The 17,258-nt window shown below is 37.7% G+C and overlaps 1 protein-coding gene across 3 annotated transcripts in view; it reads right to left on the bottom strand.

Annotated features, from left to right (window-relative positions):
* exd3 (exonuclease 3'-5' domain containing 3) overlaps positions 1–17,258 on the bottom strand; it is a 54,166-nt gene that overhangs the window by 24,227 nt on the left and 12,681 nt on the right. For all 3 annotated transcript variants that reach the window (XM_055208926.2, XM_055208927.2, XM_055208928.2), the window contains exons 8-18: positions 17,159–17,232; positions 15,262–15,300; positions 13,436–13,602; positions 13,209–13,359; positions 12,672–12,870; positions 12,049–12,158; positions 11,678–11,855; positions 9,299–9,459; positions 8,858–9,061; positions 8,523–8,576; positions 8,313–8,444 (exon numbers count right to left, since the gene is read on the bottom strand). In XM_055208926.2, the coding sequence (XP_055064901.2) occupies positions 8,313–8,444; positions 8,523–8,576; positions 8,858–9,061; positions 9,299–9,459; positions 11,678–11,855; positions 12,049–12,158; positions 12,672–12,870; positions 13,209–13,359; positions 13,436–13,602; positions 15,262–15,300; positions 17,159–17,232 (1,469 nt within the window). The remainder of the gene's footprint in view (positions 1–8,312; positions 8,445–8,522; positions 8,577–8,857; positions 9,062–9,298; positions 9,460–11,677; positions 11,856–12,048; positions 12,159–12,671; positions 12,871–13,208; positions 13,360–13,435; positions 13,603–15,261; positions 15,301–17,158; positions 17,233–17,258) is intronic.

Raw genomic sequence — 17,258 nt, 5'->3', positions numbered from 1 at the left:
GGAAGGGCATGGGAGAAAATGATACGAGTAACTCGGTAATGTGTGAGACTGTAACATATAACCAGATACCAGTTAAAGGTGTGGTGTCAAAGAAACCTTAAACCCCGTGATGAAAATATTTTTTAAAGACATTCCACTTATGGGAAATAAATTCCAAGCTTACTTGCATGGAAACACATGACTGAATTTGTTTGTTGTGATCTTACAGATCTTTTACAGAGCTAAAAGCATCATTACATCATTAGTTTTGTGATTTGCCCACGTTTACGAAGAACAGCAAATGTCCAGCATACCTGGAAACTTTCGGACACATGCACTGGCAGAAAAAATGGTCCCATGCTTAATATGCAACATCATTTAGGTAAATTATATTTGGTACCAATATGTACCTCTGAGGTACTAATATGCACTTTTCAGGTGCAAAAGTGTACTTTTGAAAGATACCGCCCCAATAACAGACCACTTTTTCTGGCAGGGTTGTTGTATTTTTAAAATTGCACATAACCTGCAACACAAAGTCAGTATTATTGCAGAAAATGATTGACAGGCTATCAAATTTCTGGGATGCATCAGGACGGATTAGCATTTAAATGCATTTTCGAGTACTTCTAAATTAAGTTCCCAGGGTCACATACACTGATAAAAAGAAGCTTGCATGTACTAATAAAAGCGTCTACCAAATGCATACATGTGACCCTGGACCACAAAACCAGTCATAAGTCGCACGAGTATATTTGTAGCAAAAGCCATTGTATGGGTCAAAATTATCGATTTTTTATGCCAAAAATTATAAGGATATTAAAGGTCACCTAAAGGATTATTAGGAACACCATACTAATACTGTGTTTGACCCCCTTTCGCCTTTAGAACTGCCTTAATTCTACATGGCATTGATTCAACAAGGTGCTGAATGCATTCTTTAGAAATGTTGGCCAATATTGATAGGATAGCATCTTGTAGTTGATATAGATTTGTGGGATGCACATCCACAAACCACATCCCAAAGATGCTCTATTGGGTTGAGATCTGGTTACTGTGGGGGCCATTTTAGTACAGTGAACTCATTGTCATGTTCAAGAAACCAATTTGAAATGATTCAAGCTTTGTCATTGGTGCATTATCCTGCTGGAAGTAGCCATCAGAGGATGGGTCCATGGTGGTCATAAAGGGATGGACATGGTCAGAAACAATGCTCAGGTAGGCTGTGGGATTTAAACGATGCCTAATTGTCTCTAAGGGGACTAAAGTGTGCCAAGAAAACATCCCCCACACCATTACATGACCAACACCCCCCAGCACAGTGGTAACAAGGCATGATGGATCCATATTCTCATTCTGTTAACGCCAAATTCTTACTCCATCTGAATGTCTCAACAGAAATCGAGACTCATCAGACCAGGCAACATTTTTTCAGTCTTCAACTGTCCAATTTTGGTGAGCTTGTGCAAATTGTAGCCTCTTTTTCCTATTTGTAGTGGAGATGGATGGTACACGGTGGAGTCTTCTGCTGTTGTAGCCTATCCGCCTCAGGGTTGTGCGTGTTGTGGCTTCACAAATGCTTTGCTGCATACCTCGATTATAACGACTGGTTATTTCAGTCAAAGTTGCTCTTCTATCAGCTTGAATCAGTCGGCCCATTCTCCTCTGACCTCTAGCATCAACAAGGCATTTTCGCCGCATACTGGATGTTTTTCCCTTTTCACACCATTCTTTGTAAACCCTAGAAATGGTTGTGCGTGAAAATCTCAGTAACTGAGCAGATTGTGAAATACTCAGACCGGCCCGTCTGGCACCAACAACCATGCCACCCTCAAAATTGCTTAAATCATTCTTCTTTCCCATTCTGAGTTCAGGAGATTGTCTTGACCAGGACCACACCCCTAAATGCATTGAAGCAACTGCCATGTGATTGGTTGATTAGATAATTGCATTAATGAGAATTGAACAGGTGTTCCTAATAATCCTTTAGGTGAATGTAGATGCTGCTAAAAACTAGACATTACACACCTTTAAATAAAAATCACGTTCCATAATATTTAGTACATTTCCTAATGTAAAAATGCAAAGGTAAAATATCAAAAAAGTATTGATCATTAGTAATACGTGTTGCTAAGATTTTTTGCACCATCTAATTCCAGATTTTCAAATAGTTGTATCTCTGCCAAATAGTGTCCTATCATAACAAACCATAAATCATTGGAAAACTTATTCAGCTTTCAGATAATGTATAAATCTCAATTCTAAAAAAATTGACCCATATTGTGGTCCAAGGTCACGAAAGTAAATGTTTTGTAGCACATTTTTACACCTTTATTTAGTGCTGTCCGTATGCGATCGGTTTTAGTTTCCTGAAAGAAAACATCTGGATCCGAGCTCTAATCCATTTAGCAGTCTAGTCAACATGGTGACACTCATTTGAACCCAGCTTAAATCTCAGCGTGGCTTAAACCTGGTGTGGACAGAGAGGAATTCACTGGAAGAGGCATTGATAAAGCAGTGAGAAGAAAAAGAGAGACAGCTATATTGAAGGCCAGTGAGAGAGAGGATTATGGTGGGATGAGCAGGGGAGAGGTTAATGATTGGCAATGAGTATCAATGGGCCACACAGGGGGCTCAGAGGGGCTTCAGGAATGCTTCTCAAAAGAGCCGGCGGGGCAAGTCAGCCAGCCACTGTTAATCAAAGGACTTTACAATCAGATAACAAAAGGGTTAACTTAGCATGGGTGGGCTACCACATACCAGCCCTGGGGTGCACCTTCAAAACTGGCTTTTTAACCCATCCCTAATTCTTCTTTCTATCACACATTCCTTCATTCAACTTTACCTTCACATTTTAACATGTCGGCCTGATTCAAATCTTCAAACGCCTGCCATGCTGCACTAGCACCTTACTGCAGAAATGTCAGGAGAACTTGTTTTGGGTAAACTTTTTAGGAGCCGATAACGTGACAATGTTTTCTATAAGCTGAAAACTATTTGTTTTGTCACTTAATTTACAATAAAAACAACAGATTTTAAAGTGCAGGTTTTTGACTCAAAAAACGCAAATCGGTGATGTCACGTGTATACGTTTTGCACGTTCATGTGACATTACCAACTACTGACGTGGTATGCATGTACAGCTATTAATTTTCATGGATCCGTGTAAATGGGGATTTTTTTCCTTTGGAAAAATACAAAGAAAAAACTCTGTTTTAGTACAATGCTGTCATGTAAACGCACCCTTAGTAGTGTGGTCTTTATTGTGCAAATCAATCAATTAATAAATAAAGTTAAATTATACATTAAAGGTAAAGTAACTTCGTGGATCTGTGTGAACAGGGATGGTTTTAACAAAAATTGCAAAGAAAAAAAACTTCTTCGTTTTTAGTACAATGATGTCATATAAATGTACCTTTACCATACATTCACACGGGGCGAAAGCGTTAACGCTGGACAGAAGGCTTGCCTGAAGCGTGAGTAACAGCCAATCACAGTGGCCGCAACACATGCTTCGGTCTTCTATAAACGTAATTGGATGGCTCTGTCTAGGGTATTTGCATAAGGCGATCTGATTGGCTGACGCACGCGTTGCTGCTTGAAAAGTTGAGAAATGTTCAACTTCTGCCACGAGCAACGGCACTGATGCTGAGCCGACTGATCCACAAATCAGTTCGGCAACGCATGTCTTCACCCATTAAAAGTGAATGGTAAGCGTCAACGCTTACGCCCCGTGTGAATGTACCGTTAGTAGTGTAGTCTTTATAGGGTAAATTAATATATTTTAAATTATATAAATACATGCAAAGCAAATTTGTGGATCCATGTGAATTGGGATCGTTTTAAAGAAACACACCGCGTTTTTGGGACTTTAGCTTATTCACCGTATCCCCCAGAGCTAGATAAGTCCACACACACCTCCTTCATCTCCGTGCGTGCCGCAACTCCGTCTGACGCACCCACCGCTAGACCAGCCCAGCACAAAGAATGGAAGCAAATGGCTCCAGCCAGCACACCGCTACCAATAAGCGACAAAATAAATTTTTTCTATTTATATGTTGTGATTTGTACACAGTGATTACAAATAACAAGGTCATATGAGACACAGCCATCTTTTAACAGTATACATATTGGGAACTATATTCTCAGAAGGCGAAGCACTGCTACTTGGGCGGAGTGATTTACTCGGAGCAGAGAGTTCACGCAAGTGTTGCGCTAATCACTCCGCCCAAGTAGCAGTGCTTCACCTTCTGAGAATATAGTTCCCAATATGTATACGGTTAAAAGATGGCTGTGTCTCATATGACCTTGTTATTTGTACATGTTGTGACTATTCAAATCACAACATATAAATAGGAAAATGTTGGCGTTATTTTGTCACTTATTGGGAGCAGTATGCTAGCTGGAGCCATTTACTTTCATCTTTGTGCTAAGCTAGGCTAGCGCTGGGTGCGGCTGACAGAGTTACGGGGGCATGGAGATGAAAAGGGTATGCATTAACTTGTCTAACTCTGTAGGGATACGGTGAATAAGCTAAAGTCCAAAAAGTCGGCGTGTTCCTTTAACTACTTTCTCATCTGTACGCAAAAGAAGCGCAAAGTAAAAACGTTTCTGTTTTATAGTACAATGTTGACATAAATGCACCCTTAGTAGTTAGGGCTGTAACGATTAATCATGCAAATGCGCGTTTTCTCAATGAATTAATTTGAATGAATTACGTGAAATGCCGCCACATCCAAAAGCCAGAGGGCGCTCTCGTGCAGAAACTCCAATTGTGCCACAAAAGAAATAGCATTACAAATGCTATTCCAGGAAATGTCTAGAAGAATATTTATATTGCCGTTCTTCAGATTGTTTCAGGTATTTTGATGATAATAAAGAATATTTTGGGAACTTTTTAATGGGACATGCGATTTATCGTTACAGCCCTATTAGTAGTGTAGTCTTTATATGGCAAATCCTTCAATTAATATATTTTTAATTATATTAAAGCAAAACTCTAATTTGATAGCATGGTTACAAAAGTGTTGATAGAAAAACTTAACTTACAAATCTTTACATTGTTCTGCACCTTTATTTTTAAGAGTGCATACCTTTAGACTAGAAGGTTTTTAATTTTATAACAGTACACACTTTTGTGGTTGAATAATGAGAGCATTCACGTGATCAGACACCTGACAGATGCTTCTGATCGGGCATGAAACAGCTCTCCCTCAGGGTCCTGTTGGTGGTGTCGGATTTTGTGGGAGGCTGAATCTAGCACCATACTGGTATATAAGAAAAGAAGAAGAGCGCACAGACTGCAAACAGACGGAGGTGGACGAGACCTCGGGCAACAAATGGTGGAATGCAACAGATCAAGACAGAAGCCGGCGGCCACCCACTCATTAAAAGGTAGGTGGCCACAAAATCAACACATTTGGGGAGTTTAAACGCCCCGTGCCTGGCACCTTTTATTGACAGTGTTCTCTTTTTTGCAGTGGCTTTAGGTGTGAACTTGGTGTGGTACAAACTCTTTCGACTGGTATGAGGTGTGTTGCATGTGATGCCGTGCAATTCTGCACGATTGCTGAAAGCTGTTATGATGCCATGTCAAAGACTTAAAACGTGATAACAAGTTTAATTAAGTGATATCAAAGGCGTAATTCACCAGAATAAACATTTTGTCATTTTTACTCACCCTACCAAACCAATATGATGTCTTTGAAGTTGTGTACTTTATTACAAGTTTTTGGAAGCCTTATAATTGCTTTCTGACTAAAGCAGCAGCAGGAACATATGAGGCTGGTATACATGGTTTAATTTCTGCATATCGACAACAACACAAAAACAACATTAGGTCTGACGCAACAACCTCTGACATGCTTACTTTTTACATGGTGTAAAAACGTTAAAAAAAAAACGTGTTACATGACCAAAATCAAGGTAAACATTTTTACTCCAGTCACGTATTCTAGTCCCTCCGAAGTACCTTTACTGACATCTTTATTTTATGAAATTAGCGTTTTTATGTATTTTAACGCTTTGTAAATGTACATACTATGTTATGATGTCATGAAAGCTTTTCTAAATCTTAAAATTATGAGTAATAAAGTAATCTGGAGGTGCAGCTCTAAGAGGCTGTTTACACTTTGTATTAAGGTGCGAACACACAGTGTACAGCGCTATCTTTAGGCTTTCATTGATAAAACCGAAGCAGCTGCTCTCCGCCTCTTTCGTTTGTTTCAATTCGCATTAAAACAAAAACAGAGGACTCGCCCACAAACCACCCACTCAGAAAATTGGACGAAAGTAGACAAAAGAAACGTCTTAAAATTTCAGGTGTAAACGTGAATGTGTTTCTCTATTGTCCACTTGTGATCCGATCGACCAAAACGCATCTAATACCAGGTGTAAAGACAGCATTAAATGGCGATCAGGTATTACAGCGGGAATGTGTCGGCCAGCTATCTGCCTCCATCTCTCTTTGTCTCACACCCTAGTCTCTCTACCAGTTGTTTTTCTTCAAGTTATCTCTTTCTGCATCTCTCTGCCTGCCCTTTCTTGCACTATTCTTACTTCATTAGTTTTCTTTCACATCCAACTATTCCAACAATCTGTAAATTTCAGTTTGGTAACATCTCCTAACATCACTATTACTATAGTTCATGGCGTCTGAGCTCTGAACAAAACAGTATCGACTATTATATTACCCATATTGGTTATTGAGCAAAACATCCTAATTATTAACCAAAATTTTGGAATATGTGGATATCTATTCATGTCACTTTCCCACCTCTCTGTGTTATACCCTTGGCATCCCTCGATTACTTGCTTATTTCTAAAATCACCATGCATTTAAAAGGAAATACATAAAATGACACAAACACGGCCCTTTGCTGGCTTTGAAAAATCAATGATTCATAGAAGATGTGTATCCGGGAAAAACCTCTACCTCCATTTCCCTGACACAAAGTTTTGACACAAAACAATGACGGTGAATAAATGCCGGCTTAATGTGATTGTGTACATTTGTTCCTTGTAACAAATAAAAGGAAAGAGACACACTGACACATACAGTACTTTGGGCACCAGTCTTAGGCCACCATCACCAGCTTTGTTGTTTTAGCAAAGTTTTAATGTCTATCCAGATTTATTTTTCACTTTTTTTAAGATACAAACAGAAAATACAGGAAATATGTACACAAAATTAAAAACAAAACAATTTTCAGGACTAAATGTCTTCTTTAGGCATCAGTCAGTATTAAAGGAATAGTCTACTCATTTTCAATATTAAAATATGTTATTACCTTAACTAAGAATTGTTGATACATCCCTCTATCATCTGTGTGCGTGCACGTAAGCGCTGGAGCGCGCTGCGACGCTTCGATAGCATTTAGCTTAGCCCCATTCATTCAATTGTACCATTTAGAGATAAAGTTAGAAGTGACCAAACACATCAACGTTTTTCCTATTTAAGACGAGTAGTTATACTAGCAAGTTTGGTGGTACAAAATAAAACGTAGCGCTTTTCTAAGCGGATTTAAAAGAGGAATAGCGTAATAGCACTTTTGGGAGTACTTCAACTCAGCGCAGTAACACCCTCCCTCTCCCATTATGAGAGTGAGAAGGGGAGCGGACTTTTCAGGCGAGTCAAAGTACTCCCAAAAGTGCTATTACGCCATAAAATATAGTTCCTCTTTTAAATCTGCTTAGAAAAGCGCTACGTTTTATTTTGTACCATTAAACTTGCTCGTATAACAACTCGTCTTAAATAGGAAAAACGTTGATGTGTTTGGTCACTTCTAACTTTATCTCTAAATGGTACAATTGAATGAATGGGGCTAAGCTAAATGCTATCGAAGTGTCGCAGCGCGCTCCAGCGCTTACGTGCAAGCACACAGATGATAGAGGGATGTATCAACAATTCTTAGTTAAGGTAATAACATATTTTAATATTGAAAATGAGTAGACTATTCCTTTAAGTGTGACCTCTCTTGGCACGAAACACATCTTGAGCTTTTTTGAGGAGATTGAAGTCCTGAAGTCATTCGATTAGAATTAGAAATTAGGATTTAATTTCATTTTAAGTTTAAGAGATCCTGTAGCTGTCTGCTATTGCTCTAGTAGAAGGGAAGTTTACCCTAAAAACTTCACACTTCAGCTTATACTTTTATACTGTTTTTAATACTACATACACATTTACTGTATTTTCTGGTTGTATTCTAATAAAGAGACTGAGAAATAATTATATGATCACTACACAATTGCAAAAACAACAAATCTAATGGTGCATGGTGCCCCAAGACTTTTGCACAGTACTGTACATCTGTTTACAGACATGTATGACTGACCTGGCATCGACTGAAGATGTCTTCGGGGGTAAGGTGGATGTGAAAATGCCTGAGAACGTACAAGGCCTGGTCGCGTGCTTTTTCTGAGCAGTCCAGAGTCAGACAGCGGCCCTCTGCAACCTGGGACCTTAGCTACACACAAAGAAACACTTGTCTTTCATGACCAAATATAAACAATATGCAATGTTTAGCTCTGTGACACACACTTACTGTTTGGTAGGGCTGACCTGCGGTGAGGATGACACGACCTTCGGCGCGAGCCAGCTGCAGCATAAAATAAAACATCCATGAATACTTTCAGTAAGATAACGGTAGGCCGATTTAATAATTTCTTAAATTAAGATCCAAGAATGCATGATGTAAGAATCCAAGAGGGTGCAACAATATGATGAACAATTTAATGACGCATATGGGGGACACCACATGTCTTTACAAATATAATCTACCACCCGAGTACCAACTCACAGAATCAAATCCAGTTTACACATCTTGCGTATCCCCAACAGTGTTCATTGCCACATATAGTAGGTGTCTGGTGATCTCACCTTTGCTGCGACTTTATGGTCATCTGTGTTTTCCAGCATCTTAACGTCCACCCCCAGACAGCGCAGGTAACGGCCCAGACCCTGTAGCATGTTATCGCAGACCACCCGTAGCTCACGTGGGGTGATGGTGGGCCCCTGGTACTCCGAATTCACCAAGAGGCACTCATCCACTACACACTGGGGCTCGTTCGCCTTCTGTCGAGCCTAATAATTGGACAAACACTTCAAACTTTTAACATTGATTCCCATAATGCATCAAAATACATTTAAATTTGAGACCCCACAACACAGTTTTGTTTCCTTTTGTTAATGTGTTTTTATCAAAAACAGGAAGTTGAGGTGAACCATAATGAAGGGATCATCATATTTTATGACAGTAACTGAAAACAGAGTCAGTTGTGGTATCATGGGCTCTTAAACAGCAAGGATGGGCAGACAGACCTCTCTTCTCTTTTGCTTGCTTTTGTCCTTAGGTTTCTTCTCCTCACGACTTTTGGATGGTTGGGTGGAGAGGATGGTGCGGAGGTCATCTGGCAATCCGTATGCCTTCGGGTCCTGCGAGAGGGTGAGGTAGACATCTAGCAGACAGTATGCATCAGCAGCTGGAGAGATGGACAGAGGACATTCAAATTTGTTAAATAATTTTTTTAAAAATTATTTATTTAAGTAATAACATGTCGATTAATTTATTTAATTTTAGCTTTATACAGAAGTCCACTTTAAACTGACATTTTTCTTACAAACGTATAATTTTACATAAAAAACACATTAAAGTCCTCGTGAAATCAAAACAGCAAATCCTATTTTGTAATAGAAAATTGCGGATTTTATTATGAACAATTTATCTGTATGGGTCTTTTTTATTTATGTGCATTCATAAACTTTAAAGGAACAGTATGTAAGAAATGTATATCAATTAATCATAAAATGACCCTGATATGTCACTAGACATTAAGAAATCATTTTCATTTCAAATACTTATATCACTCACAACAGTGGTCTGGCCAGGATATTGTCATTTAAAAAGTGAATTTGCAGCCCTCAACTGATGTTTATGTTGTCATTTTGTGTATTGGCCACCAGTTGTGTGATTGCAGTACCAGTTTTGGCCACAATCATACATACTGTTCCTTTAATCATCATCTGAAAATCTACTTCTCATACCCGCTATTTTCCTCATGTGATATTCCGTTTCACTGTGAAATATGTCACGATAAGGAAGCCGTTCATGGGGACTTTAACCAACCAAAGTCGTATGCGTTCTTTTTTTTTTACGATGTATGGGTTTTAAAGCACGGACACTATTCAATGCCATTACAAACCAAGGAAGAGCCAGGTTGTTATTTAACTTAACTCTAAATTTGTTTAACTGAAGGAAGTAGTGATGCACCGATGTATCGGCCGCCGATATTTATCGGTCGATTTTTGATGAATTTGAAACCATCGGCCTATCGGCAATAGCACGAGAAAGGCAGATAACGATTGTTTATTAATTAACTGCATAAAGAAATCTATTACATGTAAAAAATTAGTTAATGTTGTTAATAAAATAAATGCTGAATAGCAAAAAACACCTTTGAAGGTTGTCATGCTGTCTTCTTATATTTGTTTTAGCTTAATTTGTGCCTCTCTTATCATGTTGGTCAGTTGAATGTTAATTAGATCCAATCCATGTTGAGTAAAAATAATTTGATGCAGAAATAAACTAGCTAATAGACCAACTGTATAGTATTGTATACAAGCGTTTAATATCAGCATCGGCCAGAATTGTCTGTTTAAATCGGTATCGGCCCAAAAAATCCTGTGGGTGCATCCCTATAAGGAAGTCATATACACCAAGGATGGCATTAAAGGAATAGTTCACCTCATGTTGTTCTAGACCTGCATGAGTTTCTTTTTTCTGATGAACACAAAAGATGATATTTTGATAAATGATAGTAAGCACACAGCTAATTGTAACCATTTTCATCCATAGTAGGAAAACAAATATTATGAAGTATTGTGATATATATTTTAATAAATGATGGTAAGCACCCAGTTGACGAGACCCATTTAATTCCATCGTATTTGGTTTTCCTAGTATGGAAGTCAATGGTTACAATCAGCTGTGTGATTATTACCGTTTTTTCCAGACTATAAGTCACACTTTTTTTCATATTTGGCGGATCCTAAAATTTATAGTCAGGTGCGACTTAAACGTCAAAATTATTTCATATGAACAGAGATAAATTATTTCCGTCTACAGCCGCGAGAGTCCGCTCTATGCTGCTCCTGTATTTATGTAATTCAATAGATTCAGTGATGTGGAATGACTTTGGGACCTTTTTGAACTTAATTTGACTTGTTGTGTCAATTTAGTTCTGTATGCTATTTTATATTGTGTGAATAACTGTATATATGTAACTTTAACATGGAAGGACACCTATTCAGCCTGACGTTTTGTGCTATTGTTTAGTTGAATAACTTGCCTTTCCAAAGTCTGTTCTTCGGCTTGGACTTTGTGAAATCATTTTCTAAATAAACACAATGTATAGTCCAGTGCGACTTATATATGTTTTTTCCTCTTCAAAACGCATTTTTGACTGATGCGACTTATACTCCGAAGCGACTAATAGTCCAGATAATACAAAATCATTTATTAAAATATCTTCTTTTGTGTTCATCAGAATAAAAAACTAATACAGGTTTACAACAACATGAGGATGAGAAAATTATGACAGAATTTCCATTTTTTGGTACACTATCCTTTTAAGGTGATTAAATTATGCGATAATATATTTTTTTCCATAAACTATTAATTTAATATGAATTGTGTGTCACCTGCATAACGGAGTTGACTGGTCCGGAGTGGCCGCCGTTCCCAGTTGGAAAGCTGCTCGATTTTGTTCACCGGTTTCCCCAGCACTTGCTGCACCAGCAGACTCAGACCCTTTTCTGCCGGACCATCACTCACCTCCACTGACCGACGCCCTCTGTTACCCACCCAACAGCGCTGAAGCTGAGGGGTCAGTCATAATAAAACAATAATAATATTTATCTACTTTTCCATGCTCAAATCAGATGAAAATTTATTAAATATTTCCTGCTAAATATTCAGTATTACTCCAAAACATCACATCATGTCAAACTACAAAAGGCATCAAACACATATGACTGTTATCTCTGCTGGGTGAGATGTTTACTGGCAGCACCTCTTGATGGACGTGGAGAAGATCTAGAACTCCTTCCATCTTTAATGGTTCTTCTTTCAGCTGGGGCCAAGTGCTGACCAGACTTTTCAAGTCTCCAGACATCCCATAACCTACAGAAACAAATGTTAACACATGCTAGTAATGCTATCCAAAGTTTAAGGGATAGTTTACACAAAAATTTATATTCTGTCATTATTTACCCGACCTCAAGTTGTTCCAAACCTGGAAACATTTCTTTGTTCAGCTGAACACAAATGGAGAGATTTACGGAAAATATTGTAACAGAGCAGATTTGGGGCACTATTGACTTCCACAGTATTTTTTCAATTTTTTTCTTATGGAAGTCAATGGGGCCCCAGGTCAGCTTGGTTACAAACATTTTTTCATTTGTGTACAGAAGAACAAAGGTAAATTTCTGGGTAAACTATTCCTTTAAAGCCATAATATTTTTGCAATTTACTGTTATTCTACATAAAATCATCCTACATAACATAAAGTAAGGTCATGTGAAATCAATCGAACTTTGATGCTCCTAATCTCAGATTAAGATTACGAGACTTCAGCCTGAATTTACAGTCAGTCTCACATAAAAACAGATATATGATTAATATATAGTAGCTCACCCAGTTTGAGGATGTTCTTGTGTGAAAGCAAAGCTCTGATGAAGTCCACTGTGGCATTATGCTGACTGATGCCATGAGCGCACAGGTCCAACAGAAACACCTGTCCCTGTACGGCCAGCTGGATCAGAGCCACATGCTGAGAGGACACGGTGCCAAAACCAGCTCTCCATTCCATGTCTATTCCCACCACACAGCCATCCTGAAGACGAATGATCAAAAACTGTCATTGAAATAATAGCTCTTGATATACTGCGTACTATGATGAACAATATACTATGCTGGTGCTATGCTTACAAACAAAGGGATCTTTATGTATCCAATCAATCAGAAAGAAAAATGAACTTAGCAAACTTTGTTTTTAATACTTTTAAATTAGTATTTAATACTTTTAGATTTAGAAACCTCATGTTGTAAACCCCACATTCAATATTACTTTTTTTAGTTTATGTCATCACTCCTCTCTATCCACCAGCAAATGCCCAGAGTAAATTGATAGTGATAAAGTACTCACACATTTAAACCACGGGTCACATTTACCTTTAAAACCGCCTCTTTGCACAGCTCAAGTTTATCTAATGTCTCTACAAAGTGGACGTTTTCTCTGGCCAGAGGGAGCTGGTAGTATTTTTTCTGATCAGATTGAGGGGGCATCCATGACTCAGGCGAGACGCTCACAGAATTCATCTCTCTGTGACAGAAATACACAAATATTTGTGAGAAGGAGTGTTGGTGTATTCGAATAACGTATTTAATTTAATACTTACAGCTGCTGGGGGGAAAGGCTCTGAATTTTGTCCCACACCCCGATGGGAAGCCTGTCTCTGGGTACGCTGTAATGTGCGGCCCACTGGGCAGCGGTCTGGATGCTGCAGTGCTTTACCAACAGCTGCAACAACTGAACCTGTAGCTCGGTGTTACCTTCAACCATAGCCTTCAAATTCAAACAAACATACAGACATTCATATAAAACTCAAAGTTGTTTTTCTCAAAAATTTGTTTGGTGAAATACGACTTTATTTGGACAACTAGTGATTTCGATTTTTTTAGCACCCCAAGATTTCAGATATTGAAATAGTTATAAATATATATTTGAATAACAAACTATATACACTCACCTAAAGGATTATTAGGAGCACCTGTTCAATTTCTCATTAATGCAATTATCTAATCAACCAATCACATGGCAGTTGCTTTAATGCATTTAAGGGTGTAGTCCTGGTCAAGACAATCTCCTGAACTCCAAACTGAACGTCAAAATGGGAAAGAAAGGTGTTTTAAGCAATTTTGAGCGTGGCATGGTTGTTGGTGCCAGACGGGCAGATCTGAGTATTACACTGCTCAGTTACTGGGATTTTCACGCACAACCATTTCTAGGGTTTACAAAGAATGGTGTGAAAAGAGAAAAACATCCAGTATGCGGCAGTCCTGTGGGTGAAAATGCCTTGTTGATGCTAGAGGTCAGAGGAGAATGGGCCGACTGATTCAAGCTGATAGAAGAGCAACTTTGACTGAAATAACCACTCGTTACAACCGAGGTATGCAGCAAAGCATTTGTGAAGCCACAACACACACAAACTTGAGGCGGATGGGCTACAACAGCAGAAGACCCCACCGGGTACCACTCATCTCCACTACAAATAGGAAAAAGAGGCTACAATTTGCACATGTTTACCAAAATTGGACAGTTGAAGACTGGAAAAATGGTTTCTGGTCTGATGAGTCTCGATTTCTGTTGAGACATTCAGATGGTAGAGTCAGAATTTGGCGTAACAGAATGAGGACATGGATCCATCATGCCTTGTTACTACCACTGTGCAGGCTGGTGGTGGTGGTGTAATGGTGTGGGGGATGTTTTCTTGGCACACTTTTTGGCCCCTTAGTGCCACGGCCTACCTGAGCATTGTTTCTGACCATGTCCATCCCTTTATGACCACCATGTACCCATCCTCTGATGGCTACTTCCACCAGAATAATGCACCATGTCACAAAGCTCGAATCATTTCAAATTGGTTTCTTGAACATGACAATGAGTTCACTGTACTAAAATGGCCCCCACATTCACCAGATCTCAACCCAATACAGCATCTTTGGTATGTGGTGGAAGTGCATCCCACAAATCTCCATCATCTGCAAGATGCTATCTTATCAATATGGACCAACATTTCTAAAGAATGCTTTCAGCACCTTGTTGAATCAATGCCACAAAGAATTAAGACAGTTCTGAAGGCGAAAGGGGGTCAAACACAGTATTATTATGGTGTTCCTAATAATCCTTTAGATGAGTGTGTATCAATGGAAAGCTTTTTTTATTTATGTTTCAGATGATGTATAAATCTCAATTTCGAAAAATTGACCCATATGACTGGTTTTGTCGTCCTGGGTCACATACACTGTAAAAACATTTTGTCAAATCAACATATATTCTTATGTTATTTCAAATCTTAAAATTGTAGGTTGAATTGACATGCAAAACCAAGTTGTTTTAACTTCATGCTGCATTTTCTTTACATGGTATATGCAATAGTGACACTGGCCTTTCATCACTATTTTGCATGTTAAAATGTATAATCAGCACATAAATGGTAACTACCTGTACATGATCTTTCCAATTGTCTTCAGCCATTGTTTTCTGTCAGATAAACACACAGAGATAGGCACATCACTTGAAATACACATTAAAATGAGGCACATCACTTAAAATACACATTAAAATGTTAAAATAAAGCAATATTGTTTTATGGTCCTTATTTTGACAATGTCAGAAAGAAAAAGTAATAACTTTTCTGTCATTTTTACGTAAATGGTTAATGTGGCAGAGTGAGACAAAACGATTCTGGGTTTTTTACGGTACGTATCACGATACAGTAGTTGGGTGATTCTTACGAAATCCAGACTTAAAAGGTGTCCAGCATCAGATTTTTTTTAAAAAGCCATTGAAGCCAACTTTTTTTTGCACATATAAGATTTAGGTCTGAACTTACTATAATCATTATTTTTAGAGGATTTAAAATATATTTCCTATAGAATTATTTACATTTTTTAGATTATCATTATAAAAAAATATCATTACCGCAACATGATATTACATTTAATATATGCATTTACAAACTCATGTTTCGGTAATGAGAATTAAAAAGTTGTCTAGGTACTATGACAAACAAAATTTCAACTTTTATCTGGAGAGAAAAAAATAAGAACTGCTTACCTGGTAGCCAACTCGAGTGTCATAGTCAGTTATGTCCCTTCCAAAAAAATTTTTAAACAATGTTGTAAACAATGATTGAAAATTGTTGCGGAGGATGAGAAACATTTATATTCCTTATTATTGTCTCTACATTTACCAATGATCACCAAATACCACATGTTTCTTTACTGTAAATGTATATAGTATAACATGCACTGAAGCTTTTAAATTTGTAAGATTTTTTAATTATAAATATTTCCATGTCAAAGAACCCAAATCCAGTCATGGACACGTTGCGGCAATGGAAATTTCCCCTTTAAATGTGGAAATAACATCAAATTTGTTTTGTATGGTGTCATTTGAAATCATGTGCAAATAGTACATGAAGAGATGTTTGTAACTGTATGCTTCTTATTTTGATACTCTTACTTTGCATTTCCTTTTTTATCAAAATGTTTCATGACACCTCATAAGTCTAATTTTGCGAGAATCACCCAGTTTCATTGCGATATGCGGCGATGCATGGCAATAATGTACATCGGGGCAATATATTGTAATTTTTGCTATCTTAGGAATATAATAGGATATCATTTTAGGGAAGATGTCATTGAGAACACACCACCATATGCAAACCATATCAAAAAAAAATGTGCATGCCTCTAAGGTAGTAGTACTTCCTGTCACCGTTTAAGTTCAGAAAAAATGCTATCTAGTGGGCAAGATGTAAATTCCAAAAACAATAACTGCCATGAACCGCATTTTTTTTAATCGATATTGTATTAAAAAAAGTAAAAAAAATTTTTTTAGTCAATACAGTTTTTCCAAACAAAATATCACAATGCTTACATGTATCAATATTTTCTTACACCCCTTATTTTTGTCCGATCAGATTCAAGAACATGAACTAACTTTTGCTACAAAACATATAAGCTTTGTCCAATTTTGAAGGCTGCGTCCCCCAAAGAATCCTTCAACAGATCCAGCCTTCGAATTGGGACACTGCTATTATCTCAAAAAGACAACATTAACCCCATTTCCTTCTGACTACATATCATTATGTAAAAAAGATTGAATGTTGAAAAACAATTTAAGACACGTTTTGAGATAATATTCAAGCATTGTTTAAACATTGTGCAGTGAAGAATTAAGTGCAGTAATAAGAGATGTTACATAAGACCAGTCTTCAAAAACAGACATTTATTAATAAATAATGTTCATTAGTGTTTATTAATACCTTAAAAATTTAACCAAAAATATAAGTTGCTAAAATGGCAGTAAAAATATGAAACAGGATTTGTCTTACATCTCCAAAGGTCTTGTACATAAGAAACTTCAGTGAATCCAGCTTTCTCTTGTAGACCGAATTTGGGCACAGACCTTGAAGTACACGGGACATACATTGC

Source organism: Misgurnus anguillicaudatus, chromosome 12 (genome assembly GCF_027580225.2).
Source record: "Misgurnus anguillicaudatus chromosome 12, ASM2758022v2, whole genome shotgun sequence".
In the NCBI taxonomy this organism is placed as follows: Eukaryota; Metazoa; Chordata; class Actinopteri; order Cypriniformes; family Cobitidae; genus Misgurnus; species Misgurnus anguillicaudatus.
This window is presented reverse-complemented; position numbering and strand designations above follow the sequence as displayed.